At 45.9% G+C, this 25,003-nt stretch overlaps 1 protein-coding gene across 2 annotated transcripts in view; it reads right to left on the bottom strand.

Annotated features, from left to right (window-relative positions):
• The window catches only part of LOC131572813 (netrin-4-like), a 47,030-nt gene that overhangs the window by 15,123 nt on the left and 6,904 nt on the right, over window positions 1-25,003 (bottom strand). For both annotated transcript variants that reach the window (XM_058826189.1, XM_058826190.1), the window contains exons 3-5: window positions 10,623-10,901; window positions 1,263-1,389; window positions 80-268 (exon numbers count right to left, since the gene is read on the bottom strand). In XM_058826189.1, coding sequence (XP_058682172.1) covers window positions 80-268; window positions 1,263-1,389; window positions 10,623-10,901 — 595 coding nt within the window. The remainder of the gene's footprint in view (window positions 1-79; window positions 269-1,262; window positions 1,390-10,622; window positions 10,902-25,003) is intronic.

The following is a 25,003-nucleotide window of genomic DNA, read 5'->3' as shown; positions in this document are numbered from 1 at the left end:
CTCCAAGGAAGGGCAAGATGATGTCACCTTTCGTTTGACACTTTCCCACTGGAGAAGTACAAGGTCACTACTGACTTACGTTTGCAGGCGTCTGGGGCAGAGAAGGGCTTCCTGAGGTCGCGGTAGAAGCCCAGCTTGCAGCGCTGGCAGTGCTGTCCCTCCGTGTTGTGCTGACAGTTGTCACAGACGCCGCCACTGCGATTGCCCGACGCCAGCCACGCATCCATGTCAAAATGACAAGTGTCAGCATGCCCATTACACTTGCATGCTGAGGCAAACCCAAAGGTAACAGAAAGATACATTAAGGCAGTGAAAGATGCTGATTTATGGAAAAGAGATACAAAAACTCAAACTGTGTTTTGGAATGAGGACTTGACCTGTTACTCATTCAAATACATGAAGTATCACTACATTTTCATCCACACTTTCCAACCTCTGGAGATAATATTTAAGACAGAGTATTTTCTTTAAATCTTCTGTTTCCAATACAGGTTTTCCACTACAAGGACAGCCACAGGTAGTCAGGCTAGAAGAGAGATCCACATTCATTGGTCCTGCTGAGGAAGGGTCCTTCCCTCCCAGTCTTCGAAATCAGCACTGCCCTATACAACATCTGCCATGAGAGTGCTGTCAGGATGTTCCCTGCAGCTGATGGAGGAAAAAGGCAGGTGGAGGAGAGGTGTGTGAGAGAGGACAAGCATCCTCCTTAGGATTCCCCTGCCTCCAGCACTCACCCTAAGTGTCCTCCCTGGCACTGCAAAACTGATCTTCAAACCTCTAGAGCCCACCCTCAATGGCTGCTCCCACACTCAGTGCCCAGGGGTGAGCAGAGCCCACATTCAGCAACAGAAAGTCATAGCTCCTGCACAGGAGCTTGTCAGTGGTGTCCATGGAGAGGACAAATCTGGCCCCTTGTCACCTCCAAGCTACCCTGGCAGGCTGTAGTCTGCCCACAGCAGCAGACCTCATCCTCAGGAGATGCACTTGGGTCCCAGAGAAAGGCCAAACCAACAGACATCATGGTTTCATGAGGATTTCCAAGTGAGGGGCTGTGTAAACAGGGCTGTCCCTGCCACACAAATGTGTGGTGGGTGCTGGGCAGGGCCGTGGCAGTGGCTCTTCACTCACTGAGCTGCTCAGAAAGCACCTCCCCCCCACCCCGGGATGTGCTGCCTCTTGGACACACGGGAGACAGGCACACATGGAGGAAGCTTTTCCCTCTGGCAGAGGATCTGGAGACACGGTTCCTGCTGGCTACTTACACTGACACTCTTTGGGGGCTCCGGTTTTGCCGTCGGCAGCCTGCCAAGGCTGGTCGTTGTAGAGCGGGGCACAGTGCTGGCAGTGGGACCCTGCGGTGTTGTGCTTGCACATGCATTTCCCATGCACCTAGTAGGGGAAAGAGAGCAAGGATCACCCACAGTAAAGGCCAGAGTCTCCAGGGCACAAGCCCACACACAGGAAATAGCATGCCAGCTACATGCTATTGCACTGACTAGAAGGAGGGATATAGCATGACGTCCATTCCAGCCAAGGGCAAATACTCTGTAGTTACACTTTCAGTTAGGTTAGTATGTGTAGATCTGCATGTCACTGTATAAAGAATTCCCAGGAGAGATTAAAAAAATGCCAGGATTCAAAGCATCCTTGGGAAAGACTGTAAAACCTTTCTCTTTTTCTCTCTCATAATTATGAATACACCTTTGCAATATAGCAGGAATAGCACCTACAATCTCAGCACCCAGCTCTGTGTGCCCAGCTGTCTCCAGCACAAGTAAATATGAGAGAAAAGAAAATCAGCCCCCTGAAAGATAACTATCTACCCATCTTAGGCAGAATTTTTGCCCCACAAAGGAAAAGTCAAGGATAGCACAAGGCCCGTGACTGACTATACTCGGACATGCTCATGACAGATAATTTAACAGCTAGACAGGCCAGTGTAAGGGAGTAATTAGAGATGAAAAGCCAGCACAGCACACTTGATGCCAGCTGCCCTGTCAGTCGCTGGCATTACTCACCCTGTTGGCAAATGCAAAGAAAACAGGATGTAGCCAGAGGGCACGAGCAGCGCGGCAGTGCCTGGATGCAACAAGATCAAGCTCTGCAGCAGCAAGGCTCTGCTGGCAAGACTGAAGGCCCTGCCTTTTCCCATGGAGCAAGGCAGGTAGCTACCTACTGTAGCTATTTTGATATGTGCCTGTGCTTGCAGCTTTACTGTGCTCCACATTTTGCTTTTAAATGCATGGTTCAGCTTCTCCCGCTGCTCATGACTGAGCTGAGGGTCTCAGTCTGCCCTGCCAGCGTGGCCCTGTGCTCAAGCCACAAGCTGGCCATGAAACCAACAGAGCTGCACCAGCTGCTGGCTGCTTTTGGCATCCAGGGGAGCACAGGGTGGTTGGGGTGCCTGGTGATCCGGCCTGGAGCTGGGGCATGGCTTTAACTGCTACTGGAAACTGCTGCCTTCCACACAGTTTAACTTGTGGTTTTACAAGTGTGCTGTTCCTAACTGCATGACTTGCTGCCAAGACTGCCACAAAAAGGTTCCTGTGAAAAGCCTGAACAGTAAACAAAACAGAAGAGGACCTTGAACATGTTGTAAACAGCTTCTGCTTGTTATATATGTGCATACACACACACACCCACCACACACACTCCTGGCTATTGATGACTTTCTGATTTATTCATTTTTAATGAATAGATTTCAGCTGCTCTCACAGGAGTCAAATGCAACCAATACAGACAAAATTTCAAAACTGACCTGGAAAGTCCTTCAAACACTTTTATGCAGAAATGAAAATAGCAAGATCTTTCAAAAACTTATTGAATTCATTCCTGCCCTATTAAAATGTCAGATCATCAAAAAATACAGAGCAGGAACTGGGCTTTGTAAGCAATGAATAGGTACAGATGAAGTCAGAATGCACAAGCATCTAAGCTAAAGTGAAAATACTAAGTTAATTTTTTTCTGTGCAAAAGTCTTTGAAGGACTTTCCAGGTACTACTTGGTCTGCCTGGCTTACCATATTGATATAATCTTAAATGTGTGTTAATGAGAATGAGAAGTAAATATAGAAAAGAAACAACAAATTTGCAGAGAGTATATGTAGTTCTCAAAGTGTGTCTTGTGTTTTCATATTTTCATTTTTGCTACCACCAACAAAATGTTCTTCAAACTCTCAGATACCTCCCTCTTCTAAATTACTACTCATTCATAAATTTCTCTCATATTTTTTAGGCAAGGTCCACACACAAACCAAAGTTACAGAATCTCTTCACACACATTTAAAAGCATACACACCTGCATGGAAACAGAGGATGACTAAACTTGTACTGGTCATCTTCTGGTGGTTTTGATGGTGTCCTAACTCTTTGATGCCACTTTTGGTAGGAGTTTCTTGCAAGCCCTTTGGCCATTGAGTGGTTATGACTAGACATGTTGTACTAGCCTGAACCACATCTGTGGCAAGAGACATTCTCCAGAAATCCTTCCTCACAGGCCTGTCCCAGCTGTAAGGGTACAGGGACCCACCAGACCCAGGACATACATGATCAGGAAGGGAAGGTGACTGGAAGGAGTTGAAGGGTGCCATAGTCAAAATCAGGAGGTCCTTTGGTGCTTTTGCAATCATGATGCCAAAGTGAGAAGGACATGGGAGAAGAATTACAAACAAAAATAGTCTCAGACATGGGGATACTTGGGATTACTGTGGAGGTGTGTGCTCCCCCTTTCTGTGCCCACAGCCTGTAGTCTCATCCTCCAAATTCAGTTTGCTCCTTGCCAAAGCCACACACAGAATCAGTGGGGACCCAATCAATCATTCAGAGGCTGCTCAGCATTAATAATCCAAAAACTCATCTGAAACTCAGCAGCATGTCAGAAACCCTCTATGGATTAAGCATCCCAAGACACCAGCAGAGAGCAAGGCAAAATGCTCCACCAAGGAGCATTCATGGTTCCAAAGAGCAAGAGCTGGGATTTTCTGAAAGCCCAAGTACTGTATAATAGAGCATGTTGCATTGCTAGAATAATGGAAGGTGAGTGAAAATAAAGCAGAATAGGATGGGTATCCCAAGAGTTTGCTGTGCCACCATTAATTTGGCACGCAGAACTAATAAGTAAACCACTGAATAGCTGGGCACCAACATATTAATATTAATCTGTATGTGAACTCTAAGGAAAGAAGTTGTATATAATTAAAAATCTGTTGCAGCCATAGAAGGTTTGTGGTCTTTCATGCTGTGGCAAGGAGAACTGCAGAAGAGCCAAGTCGGAGATGATGCAAATCAAGCCAGCTGGTGTTTATCTAGATAAACTCAGAGGCAGAGCATGGCATTGATCATACTCCTGGTATTGATTGCTTGTAAAGGTGCCATGCACCTGGGAGAAAGGAAACAAATGATCTGGCTGCAAGGCTTAAAAAATAACACAATAGCACGATTCCGACGTCTGCGTAAAGGCAAGTGTGGGGCCAGCACAGAGGCCCTGTAGGCTTGGGCTCCTGCCTGGCTCAGTGGGTGCTGAGCTCCTGGGCCAGGAGGAACACGTTCCCCATTCTCATCATACGAGTGCTGTGTTGCAGTGTCCTCTCCTCAGGGTTTATCACAACCAGCCTCCATCAGCTGCTCCCTCCCAAGCGCAGATCCCACTGTGGATCCCTCTGCCCACCTGCGCAGGGCCGAGCACGGCTGTTCAGTAACCCAGCCTGCAATGCACCCTTTGCAAACCTCTGTGCTGAGCTTTGTCTGTGCTGTCCCACTTCTGACCCTTCTGTCCCACTTCTGACTTACAGCACTGCAGCTTAAATGGGCTGAGAAAACTTTGCCTCTCCCAAGGTCCCCTCAGGTCTCATGGTGGCCCCAAGCCCTCTCAGCCAGGCAGAGCAGGAGGCGCAGACCCACTAATGAAGAAGCTGAAGAGCCAAATGGGCAATCAAACCAAGGGAGCAGAGGGAAACAGTCTTTAACAGCTTGCTTCTCAGTACAACCGTTTAGTTAGTACCTTCTTTTCCATATTCCTTTTTCACAGAAGTTTAATGAAAAGTCAGACCTAAGTGATTCAAAAATCTTGCCTCAGGCTGATGTATTTGTTCTCTTAGAATAGCATTACAATGAATACCACCCAAATGAACTCTGCTTTAAAATGTTCCTCCGACCTAGCTTTATCCCACTGAAGAAAATACCTTCTTTCTTTTACATAATTGCAGCATGACAGCAAACATTTTCATGCATTGGAAACAACAAAAAAGGTGGATACTAGCAAGCCCTTTCTTGCAGCCCATAGGTAGACATGCAGTTTTCTTAGTTATAAAGAAATACTGTGAGAGCAAGAAATACAAGAAGTATAGGACAAGAAGGGGTAATACAAGGAGAAGTGGCAGCAGGTGAAAAACAGCCAACAGACTGTCTACACTGGGCAAAATGAATGTCTGTAAGAGCTGTAGGAAGGCCACTTGCAAGACTGGTCTGCCATGCAAATACCCTGTCATGCCACAGAGCAGCTGGGAGACGGGGCTGAGAAACCAGCCCAGGAGCTCTGCTGAGACAAAGGTAGTCTGGGGAAATGATGTACCTGGCCTTCAGGATTTCTGCAGCATCTCAGCACCTTTGTGAAGGCAGAATGTGATCCCTGTGCATTGACAGGGAAAGGAGCACATATATTCTTCCCTTTGCATTCACCTCAACTTATAGCTAGCTGTAAGGCATACCCACTAGGGTCATTATGAAGCATCACTAAGTACACAAACACAATTCCCAGTATGTCTCACTCCTTTAAGCATTCACACGGCTCCTGACTCATTTAAGCAGCAAGGCCTTCTTATAACATTTTTCATTTTGTCACAGGGTCTTTATATCCCAGTTCACTTTCACACTGTTCCCCTTCTTAGCTTGACAGCCCCATCACAACGTCAGTCATTAGAGGGCACAATGCAAACACTGTTACAAAAGTTGCCTTCTGTAAGATAAACGAGCGACTGATTTCTCTATACAAAGACAGTTGCTAGGGCATGCTTCCTTCCAGAGCCTTTTGTTGCCAAATTATAACCTTCCAGTGCTTCCTTTCAGATTACAAATACATAGGGCTTTTTCTCTAGTTGAATCCTATAAAATCCTTTTCCCCATATTTATCATGTTAGGCAGTGACAAAGACTGTTGCACTGGAGGAAAAAAGCTTTCAGTCACCTGTTATGAATTGATTTATATTGCAAGAACTCACCCACTATATGGAGTCCAACACAAATGCACACTAAAAGAAAATCAATGTCCCAAAGACCTGATAGCTTAAACAGTCTAAATAGCTGGGAGGGGCAACTGCTTTTAATAGAATTTCCTTTTGGAAATGCTAAAACTGTATTTTTTTTTTTTTTCAGCTTTCATGGAAAACAGGCATGATACTAGCCTAAGGGAAAATGGCAGCATTCACACTGAGTCTCTAACCATAGCTTTTAAACTGTGTTGTGCTTGAACTGCTGTGCCACTTTTAGAACCAATGCCTACTGGTGGCTGTCAGCATGCAGGGAGGTATTCTTTTCCCAAAGCACCAGACAACCAAATTTATGCATGAGAAAATTCTCATATCCTATCTTGTTCTTGTGAAAGAATACAAAGCTTGTTGTCCAGGGTGTGGGGGCTGTGTGGTGGGGTTTTTTTAATTCCTGGTACAATAGGCTTCTGTCAGCGTTACTCTGGAAGACCTTGAACATCCTTTGATGTCAGTAGCATGATAACAATTTATAACAGCCACTGGGTTGGCCACATGGGAAGTGGGGGAGAATATTCACCCTGCCTAACTACACAGAGGTGCTTTAGCCAAGTATCTTAGTCCACCCAGGATCCCAAACTAACCTGCAGGAATCTCTATTCGGGGAGGGCCAAGGAGTCTCTGAGATAGATGACCTCCAGCTCTCACCTTGAAACAGAACTGCACAGCCCAGGTGAGGTATCTCTGGGCTTGCTTTGCCTACTTTGGAGTCCTAAATTGCAAGATCCTACTTATCTCCAGGCTTGCACAACACTTGCCTCTCCTCTTACGTGCTGCTTGCCATAGCTGCAAGCAGGCCATGGGGATGCTTCAGCTGGTAAGAGGTCAGGCATGCAGTGCAATGGCTCCATGTGCAGAGCTACTGGCAAAGGGTGAGAAGCTACTCTGCCACAGATCAGAGGAAAAGAACAGTTTTCTCATGGCCACTGAAGATCAGGAGGGATCTCCTATATATGTGAATTTGTTTGTTTGCTCATATTTGTGGTTTGCCGTGTGATGCAGGTCACAAAGTGATCAACTGCTTAGCATGGTATGGTAGGAGGTCTCTTTGTACATGCATCTTTTCCTGAGTGTGCATTGGGCTGTTCCTGATGAGATTTGGGAAGTGACCCTTTGAATAAATTTGAGAGAACTGGGAGAGAGAGAAAGTGTATCTGTATCAAACCTGTCTCTGTATCAACAGCTGTCTGTTGCACATGAGTGTACAAAAAGGGACAGTCAGGATCATACTACCCATGAGGAGCAGCCCTTGCCATCCTAGGAAGGCAACCAGGTCTTCTCTGTAGCCTTCCTGGGGAGCTCATGGGAATACACCTTCCACTAGAGCAGAAGTTCCAACTGTATATTCAGAATTCAGCTAAAGGCTGACATGGCATTTCTGACACTCAAACAAAAACAGAGTTTTCCTACACAAATTCCATTCTCTTTTAGGATAAAGGGTAGGTAGGGGAATTGCCAGAAGGAGAGGAGCATCATGGAGAGTTCTGTAGCTAAACAGTGATGAGGGCACAGAAACAAATCTCTTATCAGACTCTATAAAGTTGAACTTTGACTCAGACAGATTGCAGATTGCAGAGGTTTCCCCACCCCAGAAAATGAAGCTAGAGGTGCTTCTGCCAGGGCAGAAGGATCTCCTCTTTGTTCATGAAGCCACCTTGTTTGCATCCCAACCCCACACCCTGAGGGTATCCCAGGTAAGTATTATTTCATGGCCAAGTGGACTTGTAGCCTCACTTCAGCCACTCACAATATTTGCCATCAAAACCGTCACCTTCTCAACTCATAATTGCCAAGATCTCAAGAAAAAAATACATCCAATGTGAGGAATCTTGTGGTAGCAAGCTGGGCCCATGTCCCAAGCTGACCATCCTGGCCCCTTGGGTCAGGATCCTGCACCCAACCTGCCAGAGCAGCAGCCCCCAGCATTCTCACATACCCGTGTCCTTTTGTCAGATCGACTCTGGGTGAGGTGGCTGAAATGCTTCTGGTCACTTTGTGAGACCTGGCTGAGACCTGGCAGCTGTGCCCAGTGCTGCTGGGATAGCCCAGCTTACTGCTCAGAGCAGCCCAAGAGAAAAATAAATATATCACAACTCGGTCTTCTGCTGGCCAAGCAGGGACTGAAACTAAGGCTGCAGTTAGGATTTTGTTTGTAGGCTGAGAAAAAAGTGTGGGGTTAAGAAAACTTGCACATAGATTTTTTGGAAAAGTTGTTTGGTTTTTTTATTAAATGATCTTAATCATGCTCATATTTTGATGTTAACTCTCTGTCTTAGAGGATATTCTTCAGGGGTGCCTTTATCTAAACAAGCATAAAAACAGAGCTAGATTTTATAATCGTATTGTGAAATGATACTGTGTTTCCCTGCTTTTGTTTTCCTCAGTTTTACATTATTAAAACCCTTGGTAGACAGAGTTACATAAAGACTATACTGAAGTCTCCATCTCCCTCTTGAATGACTAGTCATAATTCTTTAGAATTATATTTGCTGTGAGTTTTTCAAATGTACAAAAATGCTCCCTGTCTGAAATCCTACTTTGTTCTCAGAAGTTTTCTGACTTCTCCCACTTAAACAGCCACAGACATCGCAATCTTTTGTCCCTTTTCATTCACATGTTTGATGAATTCCTATCACCTTGGAAATAATTCTCTCTTCCAGTCTTGACACAATGCACTGGCAAACCCTGGGATGGGTTGCACAAGGTGGGTGCCACTGCAATCCCCAGACAGCAATAGCCTCATGTCACAGGAGTCTGGCACAGACTAGGCTCAGCCAAAACTGCCCCAGTTCTATGATGGAAAAAGTGGTATTGGGAGAGGAAAGCTCTTACCATGCCTTGGCTGTCCCTGCAAACCATGGGGTTATGTCACCCCTACACTGGCACATCCCTCACGAGACATGCAGGATGAGGTGTAAGTAAAACACAGTACGACACAGCAAAATGAGTCAGCCTCACTGTGGAAACGTCACCTTTGGGACTCCTGCCACATAAACACTTATAACCGGAGTTGAATTTCCCCCTCGGGGCCAACACAGGGGTTTGTTGCTATTTCTTGCTCTGTTTTCAGTGTGATTTTGGCACTTGTTTCCTTCCCACAGCACTGCCTGTTACCTGCACACCATGGCTGCCACACGCTGTAGCTGTACTGGAAGCCTATTTGGCTGCAGGCTCTGTTACAACTCTCAGTGGTGCTCCGGGGCATGCTCCCATGCAATTGTATCCCACCAAAATAATCCTGAGCAAACAGCTCCTTTCAAAGATTTCACTCAGGGGACATCTGCGGAAAGCAGAGCAGCGCTACTTGAAACACTCTTATCAATCACAGTGCCGCATGCTTTCAAACTGGTGTATTTTCAAGATGTTGCAAGACTAGCTCTATTAGAAGGGAAACATCCTGTCTGCTTCATGCCTGAGACTGTAATTTCAGTGAAATGAGAGCTCCCCAAAGAGCTGGACTCCTTACCTTGACTAACTGCCTTCTTTTTTTTTTTTATGATTTTTCTCTTTCTAACATTTTCCAGCACAGTATGTTTGGCTGCTCTGTGTTTCCTTACTGCTCCTCTGCCAGCAAAGCCAGAGCTTTCAGAGCCAGCCTAGGTGAGCAGAAAGGACAAAATGTACTGGGGGCAGCAAGTGTCCCTGGACTGGCTGGGTGCAGGCATGCCAAGCCACAGGCATCCAACGTGTTGGCCACTGCTGTGTCCATCTCCTGCCCAATGGGTTAGCTGCTCTTGCTTCCCTGGAGTTTAGGTCTTGGTGGGTCCTTAGGGATTTGGGGTCAGAGCTCTTGTGAGAGCCCCCTTGAAACCAGAGCACAGGGGTTTTATGCACAGAAATGTATTGCAATGTGCAGTAGGAAGCCCATGAGTGAGAGTCAAAGCCCATCTCTATGCCCTTGGTTCAAGACCTAACCCAATATCCTAGGATCCTCCAGAAGCCATGGTAGTCACGTGATGATTCATATCTTCAGAGAAGCTCTCCTCCTTTTATGTTACCAAAATGCCCTGCATTTTTCATCCTTTAGATATTGTGTTATTGCAAGTCAGCATTTGGGGAAAGATGGGTGTCAGCAATTCAAATTTATTTTTAAAGATGTACTCTAAAGAAGTAAATAAATTACTGTGGAGCACCTTTGAAGGATGACAGTCCCACACCAAGACACAAAGGAAGTTCAGCACTTCAGCCCCACATGGAAACCACCTCCTTCGTAAAGACCATTTCTGCTCACTGTGCTTGGAATCCAGGGCATCACACGTCACATTTCGCATACTTGGACCTACACCATACTCTATACCCTCCCTTACTCTTTTTAAAATTCTGCTTTCCTGCAGCACAGACGCTGTTGGGTGCATGTACATACCACGTGGAAAACACCCCCTGCCTTGACGGGCTTGAATCCAGCGACGGGGATGCAGTGGTCAGCATGGCCATTGCAGAAGCAGCTGCCCTTCACGATGAAGTCGTAGATGGCGTAGTGCAGGGATGCTGGGGGCTGTGGGGCCGGGCTGGCCGGGAGGCAGGGGCAGCCCTGCCGCTCCAGCAGCCGCACCCGCAGGTTGGTGATCTTCAGCTGCGCCTGGGCCTCCGCGCTGTACGGATCCTCTGCGGCGTAAGGCGGTGACAGGGCTCGGAAGATCACCTGGGCAGAGAAACACAGCAGGTGAAGCAGAAAGGAGGATGCCAGCCAGCCCCAGGGTGGGCCATGGGGTGGAGCGGCAATGACAGCATCCTCTGGGAGCATGCACCAGGCCCTCATGATGCTCTTCCCCCTCTACAAGGGGTGGGAGCAGCAAATCCACCGCCAAATCAGTGCGCACAGGGTGATCCACCCATGATTCCTTACGCTCCTCTCCACAAGGAGTAAGGACCTGACGGGTGTCAAGTGACATTTTGCCACTAACTCAAATCAGAGGTGGGTGCCCCTGCTATGTGGTGTGGCCCAGCACAAGGACCAGCACCCTGCTGGGGGATGCACAAGTGGGGGACCCTTCATTAACATTCCCTCTCCCAGAATGGGTGTATTTTTTAACAAATATAGCTCATATTTCCAAATATTTGGTTCCTATCAGTCCCAGGCTGCTTCCTAGTGGAAAAGTGATTAGGTGTGGCAATTAGTGACAGCAAGCTGATAATCAAGAGAACTGAGATAAGAAAGAAAGGAAAGAGGGGGGCTTCCAAAGTTTAAACAAATACTTATCATTCATTCTTTATTTTAACTTCAGTCTGATTGAATAGGCAAATATTGGCTCAAGCTGAATATTGAGAGTACTAGATAAAATTAACCAATTTTCTTGAAAAGGCTTATTTTAAAGTTTTTGGTCTAGCTGCCTACAATGAGAAATCAGAAACAGCATATACTTTATATGACTACCACTGACATAAACCAGCACATATGTGATAGTGATATGTATTAGTTACTGGTACATTCAACTTACAGTGACACTTTCTGAATAGTTAAGTAGTTCTTCAGTGAATAGTCACTGACAGCTTGATGAACTACAATAATTATAAACAACATTTGATCAAATCACTTGAGTGCTTGAGGGTGCGATGCAGGCTAATGACTCAATGCACTACTCCCAGCAGTGACTTAAAACCTCCTCAAACTGCAGTGCTGCCCCACTGAAGCCATCCAAAATGCTGGCCAGCAAGGACGTGACCATTGTTCCCTGCCAGGTGAGAGGCAGGGCACCAACTTGCCGCTGTTGCTAGCAGGGATCACAGCCTCCTAGCCCTAAATGCACTCCTTCCAAAGAAAGTGGCTGATACGCTTCAGCTGATGAAGGCTTCCCTTTTATTTGACCAGGATCCACAGATCCTGGAAATAATGATCACAGTGCTGCCAGCTGGCTGGCCCACAGGCTTTGCCTACCAGCTGCTGCCTCCATCAGCCCCACCACTGCTGGCACTGCTCCTGGCTGGGACCTGGCTTTCCTCCAGAGCTGACAGAATCCAGCCAGAGGAAGCTTTGTGTCGGCCTGGAAGGAGATTTAGCCCTTGTTTCGGAGCTGAATGGCTGCAGCATGCTTTTGCGTGCCCCGCCAGCCTGCCAAGCACAGTTGCCACCAGCATGCTGGTGACAGCGGGGCTCGGCTGTGCTGGAGCTGGGCATTGCATGCTGGCAAAGACATCATGGCTGCAGTTCTGCACTGCCCTCCTGCAAACACTCCCTCCTCCAGAAGAGCATCTTCTGCCAAAAAGACACAGATAAGGGAGAAGGTTTACTGGGAGAGGTGGTCAGAGGACAAGGCTGGTGAGTCTGCTCCTTGTACAGAAGTATTGAGTCTGATGAGTCCTTTGGACACACTTCAAAAGGGGTCTTTCCCCCCATCTCTTTCAGGGATATACAGATTTATTTTTTTTTTCTTTCCTAAAATAAAGATACAAACCAGATATCAGTACAAACCCAAGTGAACCCCAACTATCAAGTCCTCTACCCAAGGCTTGTTATTTACCCAAATTTAAATCAATGCCATTCTGATCACATTTACTTGCTAGTGGTTTTGTGAACACAAGATGCTTTCAGATATGGAAAGAAAATTCCTTGGAAAAAATCCAAACTGGAGACATTGATTTCCTTTTAGTGGAGTTGATAGAAAATGCCGGGTCAAGAATTTTCAGTAAAAACTAGCATTTTGGGTTTCTTCATATTACATAAATTGCATCTCAGAGAATCCTTTCTTTGTCCTTATTAAGATGAGAGCAGGGAAGAAATTATATAAATGAGAACAATTTATGCTAGATGGAGCTGCAGACTTTCGTGTTTTCAGTTTTCCTTGTTTATCTATCCCTGTTTAATGCATGTGACTGATGTTTGTGGTTCTAGTAAAGACAACTGCAGCAAGAAAATCAATAACCCCTCTGCACTGACAGAGTTAAATCTTGTCCATGTGGAATTCAGGGGGAGTTATGCTGCTGATTTCAATGGAGCCAGTATTCCTGCTCAGACCCTAAAATGCTACAAACATTTCTTTTTATGGCTGCATGAAAATAGTGATGCTAAACATGAGTTCTGTCTGTAATTCCCAGGGGCTGTGGGCTCTCAGCTGCTCCCCCCTGCCTGTCCTGAGCTGCTCTGGCTGTGCCCAGCAGCCTGGCCTGGGCAGCTGCACTGTGCCCTGCAGCTTTGTACCAGAGTGAGCCTGGTCTCAGTGCTGCCAGGCCAGCAAGTATCCCCATCCCTCCCTTCCAGACCCCCGCAGCCCAGCTTTAACAAAATACTAACTGGCCATTATAACATGTAGGGCATCATACAAATAGCAATTTTCTGCTCTGACACAGCAGATTCAGGTGGGATTCTACAAGCCCTCAGACACTGCAGGATAAGGATAAGGATAAGGATAAGGATAAGGATAAGGATAAGGATAAGGATAAGGATAAGGATAAGGATAAGGATAAGGATAAGGATAAGGATAAGGATAAGGATAAGGATAAGGATGTGTTTCCCAGCAAGATTTCCCTGTTCAGTCGTTAGCATCACTAATTTATCCCAGCTGGGATCAGGTCTCAGGAGTTTGCACAATACTGGGGCCACACTGGTCTTACACAGATGTCATGGGTTTGCACCCCTGAGCTTTCCAGCAGCCCAGCCACACCTACACACATAGACAGTGCCAGATTTCCTGCTTTTACCTCTTAGGCTTTCCCATGCAATAGTCCCACCAATAGGATGGGCTTCAGCATCCTCTCTACTAATGAACCATGGTTTGCACAGCAGACCTGACCTCTGGTTCTGCTGGCAACTCCTAGCTACTGCAATCAGAGGTCTCCTCATCCAAAATATTGTTAAGTTTCAGCAGTGTAGGGGGTGGGGGGGGGGGTTTGTAGGAAAAATTGGAAAAGAACACTTTGTCAACATGTGTGCACATCTGATGATGTGATTTTATAAGCCCATTGTCTCCCTGGTACCAGTGTCCAGCCAGGACTCTCTTGGGCAGTGGTCCCCAGCCACTCTGCGGGCAGCAAGCCTCACCAGTAAGCACCCCAGAGTGACCAGACTTCTGTCTTTCCCACTCAAGTCCAGCTCTGTGTGTGAGGCCTTCTAACAAAACATCAATACCCAGCATCACAACGTTAGGCACACGGTGTGAATTATGCAGTAGTCAGCCCCATGTATGACAGCAAAGTGTGGGAGGCCCTGATCTTTACATCAGCAGCTCTGAAATGTATGCACCAACTATAATATTATATTTTGTAAAACAAGTCAGAAGTAATACATTGAACCATCCCTGCATTTCTGTCCTTTACATCCATATTATATCTTATCAGAAAGATGTTTTCATTCCCAGTGTTGCTAGCTCACAAAAATGTCTTAAGATATTTGGGATTCTTCTTAAAGGCAGTCTCAGGAACTGAATTTTTATCTCAGCTTCCATTTAAAATTAAGTAACCAGCAATAATTCATGTCACAAACCAGGAGGCAAATAGAACTGCTAAGAAACAAAATATCTAGTCCTTGGGGTAATGTTCCTTCTGTGACACGTGGAATGATGCTGTTGGATCCCACGTGCTTTAAAAGCAACCTTTGCATGAAGCAACATCAATTGAAGAGCGATTTAAAAGTTGCACAGAGATTTTTTTTTTTGGCAGGGTGGTGGTCTCTACACAGCCAAATAGGAGCTGCAGTCTGCAGTCTCTGAGTGAGCTGTAATCTGAGAGTCTCTGAGTCTCTGAATGTCACTGTTATGCCTCAAGAGGGTTGGGTTCCCCTGACCTTAGTGCAATGCATGTTGGTGGCAGGAGGGAGCCCACTCCACTCCCATGGGAAGCCAAATCCACTCCAAGAGAGCAGGAGTGGATAAGCTGTCCCACAGTACCTTGCACGTGCCATGAAGTAAAAATGCTCTGCTCTTCAGCCAGACCACTGCAGCTGTCTGCAGTTTGGTCACATCATTACACAGCCTCTAATACCTTTCCATGGGATTTCGATTTCCTTATGGGTTGCCATGAGCAACTCTTGCTCTGTTGATTATTTCACAAGTTGTAGTGTCAGAAGAAGCCCAAGCTCCTCACCATTCCACAGATGCAGTAACATAGCCCTGTATATAAATAAAGCAGCAGCCACGGACGTGGTGCACTCAAGTAACCACTTGCACCACAATGACCTTGATATATAAATAAAGTCCCTTTGCAAGAAGTACCCTAATATGTTTACATGTGAGAGGCAATGAAAGGACATCTTTATATATATCTCTACAGTGGGAAGGAAAATGCTAAAGGATGATTCTGACAGCAACAAAATATGCTGTGAAGTCAAAGTTGCCTGAGGAAGTCAACAAACTCAGTGAAAGGCTTGCCAGGAGCAAAGGTTTCTCAATGAGTCACAGGCTCACCTCCACTGGATGCAGCTGCAAAGGCCTGGACCTTTGTCAAGATGCAAATGTCCAGAGCAATGGAGTGGGATCCTTGGGATACAAATGCCTGTGACATTCAAGAGACATGGATGATCCACAAAAAGTTTCTTCCCCACAGACCCTCAGAAACAGGCACAATTACAGAGGCTTTGCGCAGGGTCCTGCAGCTGCTGTGCATGTGCCTGTTCCCTGGGTCCCTGCACCTGGCCAGACGAGCCACGCTTCAACCTCCAACTGGGAGCCTGGCCTCAGCCAGGAAGGCAGCAGGAGATGGTTCATGAAATGGCAACATCAATAAATTACACAGAGAGAACAAATGGACAGAAGACTCAGAAATAAAAGCAATAAACAAATATGAAAAACATAACCACATTTTTACTTGGTTGTAAATGAAAACCAGGGTGGTAATATTGCATGAAGTGATGTGTGATTTCTTTCCAAAAGAGACTGATGAACTCTACCCCATATTGTCTGACCTGGATGCATGAAAATGTATCCATAAGTACTGTACAATAATGACATCCGTATTAGTGATTCGTGTAATTAGCTCAGGGACATTAGATAAAGTCAGTACTGGTTTATTTGGTATTTGCTGGTAGATTTACCCCTTTCAATGCATTTTACAGGAGCAAATGAAAAAACCCAGTATGGATAAAAAGAATGCAAAGTTTGTTGCTTTATCCAGATAGACAGCCAAAGCAATGAGGGATGTGCACTACTTTACAAAAGGGTGCATGATATCTAAGTAAGTGTTTAACAGAAAAGTTAAGGTTTGCATTAGGAGACTGCAGTGACTCTTGGTATGTAGGCACTAAATAAATGTGCTTAACTGGCCTGTATTCTGGGGCCCTGTGGAATCTCCACGTCACTGGAAGTGATCTGATTTATTTAGTGTCTGGACAAGACTCTCAAAATGTAGGCAGCAAATGTAGTGGTGGAGCTCTGCCAGCACATCCAGGACCTCAGCCCTTTACCTCCTGAAAAATTTCTCTCAAGCACAACAAGCAGCTGAGGTTAGCCCCTTGCCTGGTGCTGGAGCTGAGGTGAAAGCGAGCCCTTGTCTCTGACATCCTGGCCCTGGGATCCCCAGCTGTGTGCCCAGCATTGCCTCACATCTGCCTGTGCTCACAGGCCTCGGCTGTCACTTCAGACTTTGGCACAAGCTGAGATAGTCCATGCTATATCTGCTGCATGGTGCACCTCTGCCATCCCCCAGCCACTGCACCCCATCCCCCTGCACCTCCCTCCACAGCCAGCCCAGCCCAGGAACTCTCCTGTATGCACTGCCCAAAACCTGGGCTGGTCTTGTCCTGAGAAGCTTAGTAGGGAAATTTTATTGTGGCAATTAAGTTTTCCTGCTCAATAGATGTAAAAGTCATAAGTAGTTAATTCTCTTGGTAAACATTATGGAAAGCTCCCAGGGAGCAATAATACAGGTTTGTAGAAATGTGTAACTGAAAATATTAATAATGATGCAGTATGTGTGCCAACTGTTGACCTGCCATAGTGTCTGCTTCCAACTCCCACCCAAGAAATGTACTAGGAGCAATAAGTTTATCATCACCACACGATTGATGGAGCTGGATGTAAATTTAGCTGCAAGAAATGCAATGCCAGTCAGGTGCTCCCCCTTGGTTCTCACACCTCCTTCCTACACCCCTGCTTAGTGACCTTCAGTGCTGCAGAGGAACCTTGGAGCTTAACACTGTTCTGTGCTTGTCCCCCTCTGCCTTCCCAGGAAAGAGTAATTAAACTTCTAACACCACAACGCATGCAGGGAAAACTGAGGTGAGACTGTCTTACTGTTCATGTGAGGATGGCTTGACTTTCAAGGTTTGTGTCATACAGCGAGACTCAAGCTGCAGCAATGAATCTAATTTGGTATCTTTGGGGAACAGGGACAGTCCTACTTGCCCTGACACCTTTGGGAATTTTTTTTTTTTTTTTTTACAGTGGGAAGCCTCAGATACAGGAGCTGCCTGGTTTAACAGGGCTCTCTCAGCAGGAGCAGCTCAGGCGCAACTACTGTCAGATGTGTGGTCTAAACACCAGACCTAGTGCTGCCAACAGCCAGTAGGTTCCCTGCCCTCATATGCCTTCTGAGAGAGACACAGACTCTGCAGGTAGCTTCTTTTGTCTCCCACTTTCAGTATCGAGGGTGCAACTCTATGCTAGCATTTACCCTCCTGGTCGGTATTTTAGTTTCTGGGATTTCCTGCTTCAGTGTGGTCAAAATCTGCCAGGCTCTCCTTGGCTCTTCCTGGGGGGGACAGCTGTGTCTGCAGAGGAATATTTTGCTTGCAAAATTAGTTCCCTGCAGAAATGGGCCCTGTGCCATTGCACTGCATGTGTATCCATGTCCTGCCCATCAGCCCACTCTAAAAACTTGTCTAACTCCAGACACCTTTTGGAGGTATATCTTAAAGATGTTAACCTCCTGAAAGTTTTAAGAAAACAATCTCATTGCTTCACAAAATCAGGCCTGTTGGACTACTACCCCCTGTGAAGAAGGCTGATAAAGCCACAGTGGTGGTACCTTCTACTGACAGAACACACTTATTTCATGTATTACCATGCCAAGCAACAGGATTTTAGGAGAGAAACTAATGTGCATCTCTGTGCTATGTTCATTGCAATGACCCTAGGCTAAAAAAAGACAGATCTGCTTTTGGCAGATGCTGCAAATAAATCACATGGTGTAGAAGGTTCATCAGCCTAAGCTGGGCAGGTCCTCTAAAACACTTCTCTGTTCTTCTGCCTTTCAGACCAAGTGGACTGCAGGGAAGAAGAGCCTCTTTTTCTTGTGGAGAGGTCTGACCACCCCCATGGTGCACACTTCAGCATCACCTGGATGAGCTGAAACAGCAATAGGAATTGGAAAACCTGCCTTGCCACTGCAGAGAGGAGACCATCAGAGACACTAAGACCACAGTGAGCACTGGAGTATTGCAGGCCACAGCGTTTGGCACTCCATCAACATCCCCAAGCAACCATGACAGAAACCCATTGTGCACCACCACCACCAGCAGTCCCTGAGCTGCTTGAGATGCAGGAGAAATGGCACTCCTGCAGCAGCCTTAACAAGGCTCCTTCATGTAATTTGACATAAGAAAGCATTTGGCCCATGCCTCCAGCCCTTCTGCAGTCTTTCACAGCACATAAATCAAGGCAAATAATCCCTTACCTCACCATCCAAAAGTTATGCAATCTTACAAAGACTTCAGGAGGAAAATCCAGCTATTTCAAATAATCAGCCCTCCCAAATTAATTTATACCAAGGTAACTTTTATCTTTTGGGAAACTCAAAGCATTCTTCTGCCATTCTCAAAAGCGAGAAGCTGTACAGGAAGAGCTCCAACCCACATGCAGCAGTTGACCAGTGAGGGGCTGGAAAAAGCACAAGGAGAGCTAGGGAAGACTCTTGGGATTTCTACAGGATCCTTGAAATCTCTGGCAATAATCAGCCAGATGAGAGCCATCTTCTCAGCTTTTCTTCAACATTCAACATCACAATCTTATTAAATGAAAATGAAACACTGCTAGGTCATTCCTGCTTTCATGCAGTCAGTGACCACAAAAGTAATGTTCTTATCAGAAAGATCTCACTACAGCTCAAACCTCTTGGATTTCTTCATCTCTGGTCAATAGTGCTTCTCCAATAATTGATAATTTATTCCACAATGGCTCCATTTTGCTTAACCACTGCTTTAGCTCATCAAACAGAAACCCTCGGTTTCTTGGCTCACAAAACCCTCCAGATGTGTGATATCATTGGCTATGAACTATCAAGGGAAACAATTACTGCTTTTTCTCATCTTTAGAATCATCGTTTCCAAGGCTGCGCTAGCCCAGTCAGGAAAATGAACCAGCACATCTCAGCTGATGATATGAAGTCCTTTGACCCATCAGCAAGAAAGATGGTATTTAAATACTCCTCCCTCCAGCAATTCCCCTCCTTTCCCTATCCCCATAAAAGATTTATGTTCTCAGCCGTAGCCTGCTGGCAGTACCTGTTGTGCATATGGAAGACCAAAAAAATCCTGGAGCTACCTCCAAGGAGTCAAAGGACTGGACTTGCTTCTTCATTGGCAGGGCTGTAAGAAAAGCTGGCTCACTCCCCAGAGCTGCAGAATAACCTCTTTAACAGCTTCTGAGCACAACACACCACTGCAAAAGCCTGAAAGGCAGCAGGTTAGTGTTTCAGTAACAGCAATGGTACTAAGGATCAAGGGGATTTCTTTCAGCCTAAGAGTAACAAAATTCCATTAATATTTTTCAATTGCTCTTGTTTATAATGAAGAGGTTTTGTGTCTATAGGACTGTCTGCTTGAGCTACCCAGCTACCATGAGCTACACTTAATTCTAGGAAAAAGAACACTTGTCAGAATTATATGTAACTACACACTGTCAAAAAGGTCACAAGAAACAGCACCCCTCTTTCAACCCATACCTATGGATTTTGACTACTGGAATGAGGGATGCTGCAGAGAGACTGAGGCAAAAGACTCATAGCATATGCATCTAGTAAACTGGGTTCTGGACATTAACTTCTTTTCCTCCTGTAAATGTTACCCATGGAGAATTTGAGAACTTCACCATTTGTGTAGGATTTTGCATGTTGTTAGAGTGGGTATCTCACACCGACACCCACTGTTGCATGGCAATTAATCTCAAATGAGCTCTTGATCTAAAGCTTCTGAGACATGTCAATACATTGCTTTAGGTTACACGCTTCCCATGTAACCAGTTGTATCCAGGAATCCCAAAGAGAAACATGGCAGTCCTTTCCAGCCAGAGAACTGGGAGCTGAATAAGTGAGTTAGCCTTCTCTTCATGCCAAAAATGAAGTGTGAAATGAAGCAGTGGGGTGCATTCTCTCCTGAAGAGAGGCTCCGGAGGCACTGTTAAAATCCCGTGGCACTTTTCTCAAGGGAAGCAATAGTCCTGCTAACAAGGCCAGATGCCAATTTAGAGAATTAAATTCTGCCTACCCAAACTCCTCTTGTTTCATGTGGGTACAGTGCTCTTCACGTCCTACATAAGAAGTTTGGAAAGGGTCTCCTGGAGCCCTGGAACCTATTCCCTCCTGCTGTTGGCAGCCTACAATATCCCCCCTTTCACAGACTGGTCAAGCTCCCTCCACAGAATAATTTGTTTTAGCCATAATTGGAGGTTGATCCAGAAGAAGTTGTTAGAAACTTGCTGTTCCAAACAGGGGACTGCCGATATGCACTGTTAAACACTGGCTATGCTCCATCCCAGAGGGGGCTGCATTTCAAGAGCTGGCCAAGCAGAGGGCCAACCCCCAAGTGCCAAAAGCACTGGGAAATCCAGGAAGAAAAGGAGACGATCCTATGGGCTGGCTGGAATGGGAGAAATAGTGCAGAGGATCATGAGGCAGGTTGGAGAAGCATCTTGCTCTTCACAAGCCCTTGTCCTTCGGAGATGCTGAGCATCCAGGAGGCCTCATAATGGGACATGTCACTCCTCTAGGAAGGCCAGTGGGAGAGGGGGAGGGATTTGTCACAACCTGGCCCACAGATCTGGCAGTGTCATGCCAGGTACTCCACAGAGAGAAAACTTCAAAGGCAGGTGCTAGTGCCCTGAAAACAACAGTTGTGTTGCTCAGCCCTGCAATGACTGAGCTCTGAAGTATCTTTCATGGTAAAATTTGTCAGAGACCAAAGGTTCATCTTCACATATGCCCAGAATGACCCTTGTCTCTTGTCTTCCCAGACACAGGTGAAAGCTAAGCTAAAGTTTCCCCTTTCCCAATTCACTTTTTTCTGCCCCATTATTTAAAGGGAAAATCTCCTCTCCTCCACTGCTGGAAATTTGCACTGGCTTGGAAATACTCCACAGTGCTTGGGAAGGTGGACTTCCCTGCAGGAAGGAAAGCTTGAGGACCAAACCAAGGGATGCATTTCACCACAGCCATCAGCAAGGTGGCTGGTGTGAGATGGTGCCCTGCTGGTGTGCTGCTACTGCCAGCTGCCACAGCCTGGGATTTCTAGGCTCCTATAAAATTTTATTGACTCCAGCCTAGCCTCATTTACTTCATCTCATTAACTATTATCCTAGAAATCACTATTCTTGTGCTTATGAAACAGTGGTCCCCATGTCTTGCTAGTTTTAGTGATATAATGTGAAGAGCTGGACAGGATTTGGCCATCACCCCAACCACCCGTAGCTGAACAGCCTCTCCTTTGCACATGGCATTTCTGAACAGAGCCCAACAATTTGTGTTTTTCCAAAGATAGGATAACCAGGAGGATGCTGTTAAAGAGGTCTTTTTCCTACAAAGTGCACTTCTATAAAGTGTAGAGATGGGACTTGAAAACATACTTCCATAGGTGTGTCCTCACAGCTAGGCATGTCCTGAGCTCTGCTGAATGCCTGCCAGGATCCCTCTTTCCTTCTCATCAGTTTGGGCCTTTGTTTTCTCTCTGTGCAGATGTCAGTGGCACAGAACAATTAAAAAAGATGTTTGCATCCCTCAATGGGTTGACATCCCAGGCTGTTTTGAGTTATTCTTGCGTATTTGCTCAGGTTCTTTGTGGAGACCTGCAAGTGACTGAACTGAAATCTCCTGTTACCCACAAGACCCTTGAAGGACCTCAGCACAATAAAAATGTAGCTTTAGTTAAGGACAACAATGATAAACTTGAAAACCAAGCTTATTTGGGCCAAAAATGTAAAAAACCCCAACCAGGCAGAAGTTTCTACAACCCAAAATCAGGACTAAAAAATAAAAGCTACTGACCGTCTTTAACTCCTATTTGTTTCAGCAGCGAGTGTTACAACCACTCACTGTCTGTCATGATCAGACTTCTGAGTAGAAGTACACAATTTACTTCTGCTCTGTGCAGCCAATTTCAGGTAAAACCTGTAGGACTGGTGTCCAAATCCTCAAGGAAGAGAGGCAGGCTGCATGCAGTAACAGAGAAAGGCAAAACACATGAAGGTTTTTCCGCTACGGAAGGCACGAGATCAATAAAATGCTCAGTAGGACATGCATCCCACAGCAAAACAGTGGTAATGTGATGTTTCAAAAGTTAAAAAGCATGTCAGAATTTGTTGCTGGAATACAGTCAAACTGCAAATATGCCTCCTCTATAAATAGCAAACAGCAACAATAGCCGAGGTCCCCAAGTGATTTATTAGCAGTATTCTGAATAGATGAACGCTAAAATAAGTTACCAAATTACTAAAATCTTGTCAAGGAGACTCTGCTTCAGTAAGCCCTTTTATCCTGGAGCTTGTCTAAATGGGGACACTCAGGCGAGCTAATCTGAATTGACCACAGATGGGAATGTAAAGTGAATGAGATAATTGCATTGCAGAGTGGACAGTCACTCTCACTCACAGTTAAAGAATTAACATCTGCTAAGGGCCCCTTGTGGATGAGCCCTCAACAGTGATCCCTAGCCAAGGATAATTTTAAGATTAGTGTGTTGAAAAGGAAATATTAATATGATCTGAACTATGGGAGGGAAAATAGCTTTTTATGCATACTAGTAAAATTAGTACTCCTGTCTGAGCATGAAGCTGAAAGAGTTTATTTCTGCATCTTGTTTACTTAGATCAGATTATGTTTGGCTGGTGAATCCAGTTCCGATTCCCTTTGCAATAATGTGGCTGAAGGGTTACACCCTGAAAACCAACAAAAATACTCAGCATTTGCAGCATTTTTGTATGATTCAGGCTAAAACTTGGCCGTAGCCTTTCTCTTAAAACACTGGTGATACAAGGCTAACATTTAGAGGTTTCTGCCTATGCTAAACAAACTGCTGTTGTGAAACTATTCACTTTATTAAGCATAGGGGAAGCCTAAAATGACCTCTCTGCATGCAGCTGATCTGAAATTATTCCCTGACATGGGAATGTGTCCCCTTTGCAATGCTGCAAATCCAACTCCTCGAACAGGCAGATGCTTGAAGCTTGCTGGAAATCCACTTTGGCTGTACCAAGGCTGGGATGCCAGGGGAGGAGATGGGCACCCACCATCTGCCTCCTTTCTTCCTCCTGTACTGAGGAGAGGCTCATTTGGTTAGTTTGACTTCTGTATACCTGCAAAGAAATCACTGACTACCTTGCTGGTTGTTGAAATAGTGGTTCTTCTTTGCATGAGGTCAGACTGCAGCCAGGCTGCCCTGATATGGGGCTCAGCTCAGCAGAGCCCCTGAGGTCCCTGGACACATGCTGACCTGTGTCTCAGGCTTACTTCCACCAAGAAAACCATTTAGACCAAACCCAGAGCATTTCAATGCAGTGTTCCAAACATCAGCACAGCCTTCAACCTCTTTGCTTGGCAGTTTTGCCCCGATTTGTCCTGTCCTTCCTAATCCCACCACTGAGCTGTGGATCCTCCATCTCTTGCCTGCCTCAGGCTGGAGCCGCATCCACATCAGAGATAACCACGTCCTGTGGACTTGCAGCATTAGGGACAGGTAGCAAAGAAGAGCAGGGACCTGCCATGTCACCTGGTGAGGTGATTCTACCCATCAATAGACCATCCAAGTGCCACACATGGTGCGACATAATGTCTGGTTCCCACTGCTGAGGTGGCACCCAGCTGAGGTGACTGCAGCACCGTGCCGCCTTCCGAAAGTATTGCTCTCCATCACACCCCAATCCCACTACTGCAAAGGCAAGCCCAGAGCCACTCTGCTACAGAAGGATGAAAAGCATCTCTCAGAGCCATTTCAGCATTTCTGAGGTCTGGGTCTTTGAAATGAACCTAGAGGCTTGGCAGCTTGTTTTCTACACTATCGTAAATCTCCTCAAGATCAACAACATGGCAAATTCTGATGAGGGAGGATTTTTGCCATAAGAGTTGAAGTAGGCATCTAAGGAATGACTCATGATGATGAGAATGCAAAAAGTCTGATCTTACTTTTTAATAAAAAGTGGAGCAGATACACTTTTGACCCAAATTAAGACAGGTCATACACTGAAAATAGGCCCTAAGCCCCTGAGTGCTGTGGGGTTTTTCACACTGCTGCCTTGAATTGGGGCTTGCAGGCACCGTGACAATCAGCAGAAACCCAGGTGGACCAGCACCGCCTGTTCTTTACAGAGGGCAAAACCAGAAACTACCAGCCCAAGCCATAGGTCTGTGCCAAACTCCAGTGATATTTGGGGTGAGTCACCACCACCTGAGGCCTCACCTAAGACAAACTGCTCATCCAAGGGGACAGACAGCAGTGAGTGAGCTGCCAGCAGCATATAGAGAGACCCCAGCATCCTGCAAAATCCTGCAAGCCCTTAGTGCCGAGCCCAGAAATGCACATGTGGCATTGGAATGTCTGAAGTGCGAGAAAGCAGAGTACAGACATGGTGACACATGGTTTGGATCACGGGTTACAGTTGTTACATCACAGTTGAA

This window comes from Poecile atricapillus, chromosome Z (genome assembly GCF_030490865.1).
Source record: "Poecile atricapillus isolate bPoeAtr1 chromosome Z, bPoeAtr1.hap1, whole genome shotgun sequence".
NCBI lineage: Eukaryota > Metazoa > Chordata > Aves > Passeriformes > Paridae > Poecile > Poecile atricapillus.
This window is presented reverse-complemented; position numbering and strand designations above follow the sequence as displayed.